The sequence below is a fragment of the Arachis hypogaea genome, chromosome 20 (genome assembly GCF_003086295.3).
Source record: "Arachis hypogaea cultivar Tifrunner chromosome 20, arahy.Tifrunner.gnm2.J5K5, whole genome shotgun sequence".
Taxonomy (NCBI): domain Eukaryota; kingdom Viridiplantae; phylum Streptophyta; class Magnoliopsida; order Fabales; family Fabaceae; genus Arachis; species Arachis hypogaea.
The window spans coordinates 24991777-25004557 of record NC_092055.1 but is presented as its reverse complement, the minus strand read 5'-3'; the positions used below and the strand labels follow the sequence as shown (position 1 = coordinate 25004557).

Below are 12781 nucleotides of genomic sequence, written 5' to 3'. Positions count from 1 at the left end.
AACATTAGTGGACGTATCGACTCCTGTGACCGGTTGCTAACAGGTTGCCTGGATGACGTGTCAGGTGGAGGCTGAGTTGTCAAATGCAGGTGCCACGTGTCACTAGAAGTTGTTGCAGGGACTAAAAACCCCCCTCCCTGCCCAAAATGTTCTCAGCCCCACAGGCAACACCCTCCACTCACCACCCCTCCCCAGCACACCTCCACCACCGCCACCGCCGCCACCACTACAACCGCCTCACAACCTTCGCAACTAATGCGAGTCCTCCACCTCTTTTTCTTCCTCCACAACCTCCCAAAGCTTCACCCAATGGAGGTTCTCTCTCCCGACAACACCTTCCACCACCACTACCACTACTCCTCCACCACAACAACCACCACCAACGCCACCACCGCTTCTACTCCCTCCGAATCAATGACAACGACGTCGTAGCGGACCCTCCAGCTGTTTCTCCCACAAGCCAACCACATGAATATCATGATAATGCGCATGGATCGGAACCAGAAGACGACGAAGATGAAGAGGATCAAGGCCAAGGCTGTGGAGTCAAAGAGGATCTTGATGAAATCAAACAAACCCTAACTCGTCAATTCTGGGGAATGGCTAGTTTCCTCGCTCCTCCTCCACCTTCCAATTCCAACCCTTCATCTTCCCCTTCTCACAACCTCTACCAAGACTCTATTCCCGATCATTCTCGGCCCGATTATTCCGACGTCGACCAACCTGATCCTGAACCCATCGGATCCGATTTCGGAGGGAACCACTGACCTGAATTGGAGGAATACGCTCCTGAACGCGCCGTGGGATCACCGACGAGGTTTTGTCCTTCGCCTTCAATATCGCTATGCATCCCGAGACCTGGCTCGATTTTCCTATTGACAAGGAAGACGATCCTCAAGGTAACCTCCTTTTTGAAATTAAATAAAAAAAACAAAGAAATGCATTAGATCGCTAGTTCATCATTTCATTTTTCAATTTTGTTCTTGCTTATAGTCATTTTTGTTGTGAATCTTAATCTTAGGTGATAAGTGTTTCAATTCAATTCATTTTAATTAAATTCAATTCTGTTGGTCATCATACAAGCTTCAGTGTTTTATAATGGTGAATTTTGGAATTTCTGATTGCATCTCTTGGCTCATTGTACCTGTAGATTTTGACATGTCCGATGCACAACAAGAGCATGCGGTGGCAATTGAGAGACTTATTCCTAGATTGAATGCACTCAGAATTGAACTGTGTCCTTGCCATATGAGTGAAAGTTACTTCTGGAAAGTCTATTTTGTGCTTTTGCATTCAAGGCTTAATAAAGAAGATGCTTCCATTTTGTCTACACCGCAGATAACCGGCTCCGAATCCGGCTCCGGATTTGGAGCTGGTTGTGAGTTGACGCTCGGAGAGGTGAAAGAGTTCTTCAAAATTGTTGGGAAGTAGAAGCGGTGGTGGCGTTGGTGGTGGTTGTTGTGGCGGAGGAGTAGTGGTAGTGGTGGTGGAAGGTGTTGTCAGGAGAGAGAACATCCATTGGGTGAAGCTTTGGGAGATTGTGGAGGAAGAAAAAGAGGTGGAGGACTCGCATGAGTTGCGAAGGTTGTGAGGCGGTTGTAGTGGTGGCGGCGGTGGCGGTGGTGGAGGAGTGCTGGGGAGGGATGGTGAGTGGAGGGTGTTGTCGGTGGGGCTGAGAACAATTTGGGCAGGGAGGGGGTTTTTAGTCCCTGCAACAACTTCTAGTGACACGTGGCACCTGCATTTGACAACTCAGCCTCCACCTGACACATCATCCAGGCAACCTGTTGGCAACCGGTCACAGGGGTCGATACGTCCACTAATGTTGATGGTTGAGGACCTGGTTGAGGTTTCTGGATGATAAAGGTGCAACATGTCCCAATTTAAAATGCTCAGGGGCCGGAAAGGGTATTTACCCTTGTAAATATAAAGTAAAACATAGTTAAGCTCTATAGTTGACGACAAGCATTGTGAAATTGCCATATGTGTTTAATCATGTCCTCTTTCAACTGTCTATGTTGCTGCCTATTTTGAAGTTGGGCATTTCTTTGGAGAAATTGATGGTATGGTGCAAAATCTTCCTTTCTCAGCTAAGGTTGTGATAAGCTATTTTTGACATCGTCATACTCTAAGTCTTTAGCAAAATTTCCTGCGTAAGTGTCTCTTTCATCCTCAACAATCATATTATGCAATATAATACAAGCTCTCATTATGTTTGCAAGCTTCTTATTTTTTTTCAAATGCGCGTTGGGCCACGTATAATTGCAAAGCGTGCTTGCAACATTCCGAATGCTCGCTCCACATTTTTTTTGCTCTTCTTGATATTGTGCAAATAACTTGCGTTTCTCCCCTTGTAGCTTTGAGATTAATTTGATAAATGTGGCTCATTCAGGATAAATACCATTTGCTAAATAGTATCCCATAGTATAATTATTATCATTAATAGTATAATTTACCTTCGGAGCACAGTCATTTAGAATATCATCGAACACTGGTGAATGATCTAATACGTTGATATCATTATTTGAACCAGAAACTCCAAAAAACACATGCCATATCCAAAGGTCTGAAGATGCTACAACCTCAAGTACTATGGTTGCAAATAACCACTCATGTACATACCTTTCCACGCCTTTGGACAATTTTTTCATTGACAATGCATGCAGTCAATGCTACCCAACATGCCAGGAAAGCCACGATCCTCCGCCATTTGTAGAAGGCATTTGAATTTAGTTTTCACAAGTATTTATCCTCGAATACCGAATTGACATCTTCAACAAATTTTTCCAAGCATTCAATTATAGTGCTCTTGACTATGCAATATAATCATCAACAACATCAGCTGCTACGCCATATGCTAATATCCATATCGCAGCGGTGCATTTTTGGAGTGGTAACAAACCTCTTCTTCTAGTTCCGTCGACCTTCTGTTGGAAATACGGATAGACATTTGAAAGAGTGTCTACTATCCGAAGGAACTCATGTCTTCTCATTCGAAATTTCCGTCGAAAAAATGTCAACATTATACACCGGCTCATCTACAAAGTAATCTTGGAAAAGGCGATCATGTCCTGCTTTTCAATCTTTGTTGATCCATCTACGAGGAGTTGGGATAGAGCTTCTATCAATATATTCTTCTTCTGAATCATCGAATAAACACTCATCGATCCAATTATCTATGAGTGTGTTATCTCGTCGTATTCTTTTACCATACAAAGTCTCATTAAACATATCATCAAAATTTCTAGCCATATCTTGAAATGTATTTTTAGTATTATTTTGAGGTGAGAAACTAGAGTTGAAATGGAGTTGCTGAATCATTGATAGTTGATATTTATAAGTGTGTCCGCAACAAAGGCTACTTCTCAATGGCTAGTTTTGCAAGAGCTACTTAACATCTAGGTTTTTCTTGTCTAAGTTTAAAACGGCTAGTTTTGCAACGGCTACGTAACGGCTATTTTTTCTTGTCTAAGTTTAAAATGGCTAGTTTTGTAACGATCACTTTGTTAAACATTAACGGCACAATAATATTGACTAATTTGAAAAGTTATTTTACAAATGAATAAAATAGATTACATTACATACCAGTAATACTCAATAAAAATAAACATACTACTTAACTCTACAAATACAAGGAGCCATTAAATAAACCACTTATTGATTGTTTTCTCACATAAAATCTCATGAAGAGCTCGTCGTTTTTACTCATTGTAGACGTGTCAGCATTAAGTATTTGCATATCCATTTCTCTTTCCCTTTTCTTAGCCATCCTTTCCATTTCCCTTTCCTTTGAATTTATCTCCATTTCTTTAATATAATTCTGAGTTTGTAATTCTTGTTCTTTCATCTCCGCTTGAACTCGGCATGGTTGTCAGCCGGCTGCGCATTCCTACTCTCTCCTCGTGAACGCGTACGACCTCGTCTGCGAGTGGCTATTAGGGTTCCTGTCTACACCAAACAATCGATATCAAGGTGATCAGTTTCAATATCAAAAGCCTAGTACTTCAATTATCCCAAACAGGCACTCACAAACAAGCGTGCTATGCAATATCAAGTAGATAACCTAATAGCATCAAAGAAAAAGACACATAGAGTATGCAATAAAGCACAATCGATCCATCCCTCAGGATCACGAGGACGAACCGCTCTGATACCACTAAATGTAACACCCCAATTAGCCTAAACTTTATCTCGCGCCATAAAGCAAAGGTTAATCAGAGATTACGACAGTTCTAAGCTCATACATATAATATATAGAAAGAATTAATATACTCTAGAAGCCCGATGAAGGATATTGCCCAAAAACAGGATTTGAAAAGCGCAAGACGTACTAACGAAGCTTCTAACTTAACGCACAAGAGACACATATAATATAACAAAAGATAAATATATAATATCCTAAGAATCTAGCCACGGCTCGTGGAGTTTAAGCCGGCTAGTTGTATACAGACAAAACAGAATTTGATGTTTAAAAATAGCTTATACAAGTTTTTCCTCTCTCAAATACAAGCCTTTAGGCAAAACAAAATACAAAAGTGAGAGATATATAAACAAAATAAATCAAAAAGACTCTAAGAGTAATAGGATCCTCCGCTTCTGTCACCATCCAAGCAACTCACCGAGGTGGGTTGTGACCTGCATCTGAAAAACACAACAGAAATATGGTATGAGAACCAGATATTCTCAGTATGGTAACAGTGTCCAGTGATCTAAGATATAAGACTCCGGGATGCCAGAGGCAATCCTAGAACTTCATATCTATCACAAGATTCATCTTAAAGTAGAGCTAAAACCGTAAAGCATAACTTAAAACCATAATGATAAAAAGGGTAATCTAACTTAAAGGATTTTCTAATCTAACATTTCTCCGCTGTCCCACAGCATTCACCAACCTATCCTCCATGCGATCCCATTGCCACCGCCTTCCGAACCTCCTCAACACCATACAATCACAATTAATACAAGCAAGTAAAATACAAGTAATATACATGTACCGTGAGTAAAACAATTAGCAAATAGGCATATTATTCATTTAAGCAAGATATGCAATTAGGCAAAGCAAACAAAACACATAATAGATGCACATGATGAATGCCTGTCCTATTGGCTCGTGATATCACTTGTCGGTCTATGAATGGCAACCCGACACATCCTTTCGGATGTCGCCTTTCTTGCCACGTCCGAGGATATAGCGCATAGCACGCTTTTGTTCCGAGGATATAGTGCCTGGCACACTATCGTTCCGAGGATATAGTGCTTGGCAGACTTGCATGCTCATTCCAAGGATATAGTGCCTGGCACACTCTTGCGGCAGAGAAAAAAAAAACAACAACATCTAATTCCTCATAAATCATTCCAAGGATATAGTGCCTGACACACTTTCCACATCCCATAAGTCCATCCACCTCCAATCACCACTAGTCATCATAAATCCTCATCTCAATTCACTTTCCATTATTAATTCTTAACACTCCAAGGATATAGTGCCTGGCACACTCTCTTTCAAACACAATTATTCCAAGGATATAGTGCCTGGCACACTCTCAACATTCATCAAGAATTATCATTCATTTCTGAGTCCTCAACTCATCACCACCATCATCAATTCATAATTTTCTTTCCGAACTCAGAGTTCATCAGTTTTCTTAACTTGTTGTCAGCAATCACCCAGTTCACTACTCTTCCTTCTCTCTCTCTCAACCAAACTCACCCTCATTACACCAGAAACCTAAACCTCCATTCGCTAGCTTTTCAAAAGAAAACCAAATAAAAAACCCCCTAGGACCTTTCCCATGTTTCAAAGCCCAAAAATAAGTCTAAGGGTCTTAAAATGGCATCACGGAAGCTTACAATCTTGTTGGGAAGGTGGAATAGTTGAAAACAAAGTTAAAATTTGAGAAACTTGGCGTGTGCGTACGCATAGGGGTGTGCGCGTGCAAGCCCAGGAGAAGTTTCAAAATGTGTGCGTACGCACAGGTAAAAATTTTCACAATTCTGTTTCGCTCGCACAAGCTGTGCTAGCGCCCCTAACAGACTGACCTTCTTAACGTGTGTGTGCGCACAGGTTGTAATTCCTCATTGGGTATGTACGCGCACAAGCTGTGCTAGTGCTGCAAACAGAAAGCCTTTCCCTGCGTGTGCGTGCCCACAGGTTGTAAATCTCGCAGGGTTGTGCGTGCGTACATACCAGAAATCACAAAATTCTGCAACTTTGCAGAATTTCAGATTTTGACACCAATCTTTGAATGATCATAACTTCCTCTACAAAATTTCAAATTTTACAAACTTTATGTCGATTCGAAAAGTTTTCAATAAAATTTAATTTTAAACCAGTTTCAACAAATTTTGAAAACCGAGGCAAAAGTTATGATCAGACTAAGTTCACCAAAAACTAACTTTTACCAAATTCCACAAGCACTCAAATTTTCCAAATTTTCAAACCACATCCAACCAACACAATACCAAACTCCCATTTACAACACAATCTACCCTCTTGGGTCACAATTTACCATTTATACTACTCTTCCATCACATTTCACCATTCTCACCCATCAACATCAAATGTGTAATACTATAATAAATCCACATTCAACCTCTCCAACCACATTACCATATCATTAACATCAATATCACATATATCATACCACTTCTCAACTTCACACAAACATTCATCATCATCATATCATAATCATTCATTATATTTAAACTCAAAAATTCATCGATCCATTACAAATCATCATACATCGTCATTCAACAACTCATCAACCATTATAATCCAAACTTATCCTATAGATCACTAGGCTAAGTGTCCATGAATATTATATACTACATAGAGGAAACCAAAATCATACCTTGGCCGATTCCCAATATGCCAAAACCCCAAAAGAGCACAAGTTTAGCTTCCAACTACAAGCAAGCCTCCACTATGACTCCAACAAGCACCAAATATATATATATATATATATATATATGCAAATCATCACTAATCAATCTAGGACTCAACATAATCATAAAATCACAAGGGTTTAGAGAGCTCTTACCTTGCCCTATAGTTTTGAAAGCCAAAACCACCAACAATTAAGTGCTAGAGTGTACCTAAAACACCCAAAACATAAGATTTTTCTCAAAACCAAACCCTAAAACTCAAAATTCACAAGGGCACGAAAAATGGGAAGGGAAACTAGAGAGACTTACCACAAAGCTTGAATAGAAACAACGGGCTTAGCGAGAGCTTCACGTAGCCACTGACGGCACGCGAATCAGAGCACCGTAGCTCAAGATATGATGAAAAGAGTGAAGAGATGAATAGTGTTTTTTCTCTCTTCTCTCCTCTCCTCTTGCAGCTGGTGTGTGTGTGTGTGTGTGTTTATGTGTGTGGTGTGTTGAATGGGTTCATTAAATGAACCCTTATATATGTTGGGTTTGGACCTAACTTGGGATCGGTCCAATCTGTTAGCGTTTTTAGCCCGTTTGACCCAACTTTGGGCCAAATCTTTAAAATTAACGCCCGGTTTATGACTTCTAATATTTTTCTAAGGTTTTTGACTATTTTCACTTTTTCTCGCGCAACATCGGGTAGACTTGAATCGGTTCAACCGGTTTAACTGTCGGTTCGCAGTTTTTTACGATTTTTCGCAAAAAACACATTTTCTGACTCAGAAAAGCCTACTGAGTCCAAAAATCATATTTAAATCTCAAAATTCTCGTTCTAACTTTTCGGAACCTAATTTGGGCATTTAAATTTTTCTATTCGTGAAAACTCCGGTACACTCGGCATCTTACTGCATCACCCACCCCTTCAAGGTTCATTCTGGCCTCGAAAGCCGTGAGATGTTCTTGAAGATCCTTAGTCCCGTCATACTTCATGTCCGTCGGTTTGTCAAAGTGTTTCGGCAACCGGACATGAAGGATGGAGGGGTGGAAATGGGTTACTCCCATGATGATGGGGTCCTGTTTTTTCCATCCTCTGTTTCCCCAGGTTTCCCTGTGGCCCTCCGTTCTCTCGGGAGTGTGGGAACGGGTTCGAGCATTGGTTTCTGTTCGCCCGTCGTTCCTTTTGAGGTTTCTCCCGCGACCTTCCGACCTCTTGGTGGGAGAACAGGTGCGGGACAAGCTCGGGCGCCTGTCTCTGCTTCGGGAGGGGTGGTATCTGTCTCGTGCCGCTAGTTCGCGTTTAAGGTTCTGCACCCTGTGCCTGAGTTCCTGCATGATCTTTAAGTTGTCGTCTCTCGTTCCCCCGAAAAGGCACCTTTCGAGAGATCGGGAATGTTGGTTTCCTCTTTGCGTCACGGGTCTCGACAGCTCGTGAGAGGCGCCTGCGGAGCTCTCAGGCGGGCTCCTCCTTCTTCACGGAGCTCATCCGATGGCGGGAACAACGCCATGCTCAATTCAGGTTCCCACAGACGGCGACAATGTTCGGTTGCTCAGGTCTGGAACGGAACGGATCTGATCCAGTTATGGTGAGGATCAGTGAGTCGCTGGAAACTGGATTGGGATGGGCTCTGGGAATGAGGTGTATAAAGGTCCTTCGAGCTGGCGAGGCGTGGAATGTGGGGAGCCACCTGCAAGGACTCCAACGCTCAAGTTAGTGTTCGTACAAGAGGCGGTTATTAGGGTTAGAGTAGGTGACGTACCTGTGGGGAGGGGTAGAGCCCTCCCCTTATATAGTCTGTACTCGAATGGTCCCACATGAGCAAATCCTCTTTTCTAAAAACTTTCTTTCCAGCTGTCCAGGTGCTTTGGCGAGATAAAAGAAAAAAAAAAGGGGTTGGCGAGTTGGAGAACCCGTCGGGCCAGTTCTTGAAAACTTGAATCTGACTTATAAATGGGTTGGATCGGAACAATTATTATTTAAATAATTAATATAAATTATTAGTTAAATAAAGATATAACTATTTAATGTAATTAATTATTATAATTATTAATAAACTAAATATGATTTAATTATTTAATATAATTATTTAAATAATTAAATCATGTTTAATTTATTAATAATTATAATAATTAATTATATATGTAAATTGTAATATATATATATATATATATATATATATATATATATATATATATAAAGTTAATACATGTCTAAATATTATTGGTTTTTATTCAAAGAGAATAAGTCTCTCTTAGTAGGTTTCTACAACTTTAAAAGATGTGAAAGAACTCTTTTCTCTTTCACTCCAAATGCTAAAGTCTTCCATTCACACAGTAAATTAAATGGAGCTCCAATTTTAATTACCGTTGGAGTTGCTCTAAATATTCAATTTGCTCGAATTCAACTTAAGCGGGTTGACAAGTCCAATCAATCCGTAGCAAGTAGGGTTGGTTGTGAAACAGACAGTGTTGTAAGTAAAATAGACTATTTTTATTTTATTCTCACAAGGTTCGTTGTTCTCCTTTGGGATAAGTATGATTTTGGTCCCTAACGTAGAGGTCAAAAATCGATTTCGTCCCCAACCTTTTTTTCGCTCCAAAATGATACCTAAGGTTTCAGTTTATTTTAAAATCGTCCTTTAGACAAAAATACCATTCTCCCTTCACCCCAAAATCAACCAAAAATCAACCACCATCACCACCACCAGAACAGAAGCCACCACCACCACCAGTATCATCATGGTCATCATCATCATCAGAACTTTCTCCAAAATCAACCAAGAAGCCCAAGTTGAACAAGAACCCACCACCACCACCACCATTATCATCATGGTCATCATCATCATCATCATCATCATCATCATCATCATGAGAAGAACAACAAAACTCAAAACAGAACCACCACCACCCCCACCATCATCATCAACACCAGAACCCTCCACCACCCCCACCTCAGAAAATCGGAACTAAAAAAATCAGACCAATCAAAACTCAGAACCATCAACAAAATTCAAAACTAAAATTCTTTCTCTTTTATTCTTGCTCTGCTTCTTCATCTTCTTTTAAAAAAATTCAAGCAACATACACTTTGAACAATAATCAACAAATTCAGTAACAACAATATTTAAGAAAAATTTCAAAAATTCTACAAAAAATCCAGTTCACAAGAGAAGAAGAAGAAGCGGCGAGCGGTGAGAGCGAGGAGGAAGAGCAGTGTCAAAGAAGAAGCGCCCGGTGAGGGTGAGGAGGAGGAGCAGTGGCGGATCACAGGCAGCAGGGCGGCGGTGCGACGGTGCGGTGGTGCGGCGATATGGCGGTGCGGAGAAGAAGAAGAAGAAGAAGAAGAAGAAGAAGAAGCGGCGGCCAGTGAGGGTGAGGAGGAGGAGCAGTGGCGGATCACAGGCGGCAGGGCGGCGGTGCGACGGTGCGGTGGTGCGGTGGTGCGGCGGTATGGCGGTGCGACAGTGCGCCTTCCCTTCCCTCCCCCCTCCCCCCAATCTCGCGCCCCAACCCTCCCCCCCTCCCCTTCTTTCTTTCTTTCTTTCTTTCTCTGTATCCCTTTCTTTGCTTTCTTTTTTATTTTTTTATATTTATTTTATTTTATAATCTTTTTAATGAGGGGTAGTTTAGTAATAAAAAAATAAAATTGGTAAAATGGATAATTTTAAAACAAACTGAAACCTTAGGAACCATTTTTTTAGCGAAAAAAAGGCCGGAGACGAAATCGATTTTTGGTCTCTACGTTCGGAACCAAAATCATACTTATCCCTACTCCTTTTGATGAACTTCATGAAAAACGTGAAATAAAATGTCTTAATTTTTTTTTTTTTGGAGTTAAAATTTTTTTATTTTATTTTGGAAAAAATGCCAGCTTTTAACTCTATTATTTGTAAAAGTATATATACAATTGAATAGCTACTTTATTACTAGAAATTAAAGAGAAAAGGCAAATTAATAAACACTTTAGTTAACGTAAATGAAGAGCAAACATAATTATTTGGAGCCATTTGCAAAAGCCCTTGAAACCAATTGCACAGTTAAATGTGGATTCCTATGGACAAAAGCTTCAAACCTAGGCGATGACACAACATGCTCAATGTTCTTAACTAAGAAAACCAACGTTGTCTCCTTCAAATTGTGACTGGAACACACGTCGGCGATCTCAAGCGTCTCGAGTGCATTGGAAGTGTGGAGTGAACTCAGCAAATACCTCTCGCAGTGCCTTAACAAATGTGGGATGGCGTACTTATCGGCGGCGCGCGATAAGGCGTAGACATCCTTTGCGATTGTTTCTTCAGGTAGTGTGCCGCTGTAGAGGAACTCTAGTAGAGATGATAGCTCTTCATGGTTCAGGTCTGGTATGGTTATGGTTTGGTTATTGGGTGCTGCTTTGCATTCATCACACTCAAGCATGTTCTTAAAGATTTCTGATCTTGTTGCCTATATCATTACAATTCCACATAACAAAGTTTGTTATTACTAATATTTAAGAGCGAGCTTCGTTATTAGTTAGTTGGATAATAATTTTTCGGTCAATATGTATATATTTTTACTAGAATTAACTATTTATCGATTAATATCACCCAAGTGTCTTTTTGAAATTTTATTTTTAATTCATATTAACATTTAAATCAATATTTGAAAGTTGGCTATAAAAATTTTGAATTCTTATATTTTCTTCATATATTTTTTGTTAATCTATATGCAGATTTTGTGTAATGTAGATTCAAATGATGCTGAAATTCATATATATTCAGAAATTCATAAATTATAAAAAATTTGGCGTGTTAATTAACATCTCACTAAAAAATGTTAGGTCTCTAGAATTTCTTTTAATGTCAAACTATAAAGTAAATCTTCAATTAAATCTTTTATAAGGTAAAATTGTTCTTCTATATTAAAAAATGACAATTACACTTTTTTTTTTTATTGTTTTGAAAGGAGTGTGTGATCAATCTTTTATAAAACTTACAAATTTCTAATAAAGAAAATGATGTTAATACTTAAGAAGTAACTTGAGCAAGAAGGAAAGCATGAATGGTGGCATTAAACAGGGAAAAGAAAACAGAGAGAAGCGAACTGACCAATACAGACTTATGTGCAGGTATTGGAAGACCATGGCCACCTGGGCTAACAAGTATATCGGTGTGAATTTGTTCTTTGAAGGCAGCAACAATGCCTCTAAGAAAACCCAAATCCTCCTTTTGTTGATTCAAAATATCTATCTGCTCTGACCACCATCTAATACAATCATCCAATGTCTGTGCAACAAAAACAAATTAAATGAGTAATTAATTACAAGTAATGAAATTATATATAAAATAATATGAAGTAAATTAATTAGAGCTTGCCTTACTGGAATTTCGCCTTGAAGCCAGAGAGCCATTATTATTGTTATTGGGATTAGTGTTTTGTTTTGTTTTCTCAGTTTCGAGATTGTTGATCATGTTGATTATGGTCCTTGCTCCTTCATAACAAGCCCCACATATTGAGTTCCTCGGTGGCCTTAATATCAATGGCATGCTTGTGCATACACAACAATCCATATCTATCTTCCTTCTCTTCAATTCAATTCAATAATAAAGATAATATAGCTAAAGAAATGAAGAAGAAAGAGGAGAAAGAGGGGGATATGTTTGGTTCTTCAGAACATTGGGGGGGCCTATATATATAAATGGTTTCCATCTTATGTTCAACTAATTTAACATAGGATAATAATCCTTTTATGCATATATCATCATGCACAATAATGTACAATAATATTAATCTTTTTTCTATATAATAATAATAATTGGATACATAGTTACTAGTCAACTATTGCTTTAAAGCCAAATAAAAATATATTTACAAGAACTCTAATGATCAAGTCAATTCGAGGTCTAAGAAATACAAAAATTACAGTTAGAGT

The 12781-nt window shown here is 39.3% G+C and overlaps 2 protein-coding genes across 3 annotated transcripts; one reads left to right on the top strand and one right to left on the bottom strand.

Moving 5' to 3' along the window:
• The first annotated feature begins 146 nt into the window (after nt 1-146).
• On the top strand, nt 147-1431 carry LOC112785628 (uncharacterized). Its single transcript, XM_072230996.1, has 3 exons — nt 147-764; nt 806-899; nt 1151-1431. Exons 1-3 carry the CDS (start codon nt 147-149, stop codon nt 1429-1431), a joined length of 993 nt encoding a protein of 330 aa, XP_072087097.1.
• Nucleotides 1432-10824: 9393 nt separating this feature from the next.
• LOC112785154 (BTB/POZ domain-containing protein At3g56230) lies at nt 10825-12581 on the bottom strand. Of its 2 annotated transcripts, none has more exons than XM_025828597.3 (3): nt 12230-12581; nt 11958-12134; nt 10825-11313 (listed from the first exon to the last, which is right to left on the bottom strand). In XM_025828597.3, the coding sequence occupies exons 1-3, from the start codon at nt 12257-12259 to the stop codon at nt 10867-10869; spliced, it is 654 nt and encodes a 217-aa protein (XP_025684382.1). In that variant the 5' UTR covers nt 12260-12581; the 3' UTR covers nt 10825-10866. The 2 variants fall into 2 exon arrangements, with proteins under 2 accessions (XP_025684382.1, XP_025684381.1); XM_025828596.3 differs by having other exon boundaries at nt 12225-12550.
• Between the last annotated feature and the right edge of the window lie 200 nt (nt 12582-12781).

Coding starts and splice junctions, on each gene's coding strand:
- LOC112785628 (XM_072230996.1), top strand. CDS start 147: ATGTTCTCAGCCCCACAGGCAACACCCTCCACTCACCACCCCTCCCCA. Junction 765..805: donor CCGATTTCGGAGGGAACCAC/TGACCTGAATTG, acceptor ACGCGCCGTGGG/ATCACCGACGAGGTTTTGTC. Junction 900..1,150: donor CAAGGAAGACGATCCTCAAG/GTAACCTCCTTT, acceptor TTGTACCTGTAG/ATTTTGACATGTCCGATGCA.
- LOC112785154 (XM_025828596.3), bottom strand. CDS start 12,419: ATGGATTGTTGTGTATGCACAAGCATGCCATTGATATTAAGGCCACCG. Junction 12,135..12,224: donor CAAGGCGAAATTCCAGTAAG/GCAAGCTCTAAT, acceptor TTTGTTGCACAG/ACATTGGATGATTGTATTAG. Junction 11,314..11,957: donor CTGCACATAAGTCTGTATTG/GTCAGTTCGCTT, acceptor GTAATGATATAG/GCAACAAGATCAGAAATCTT.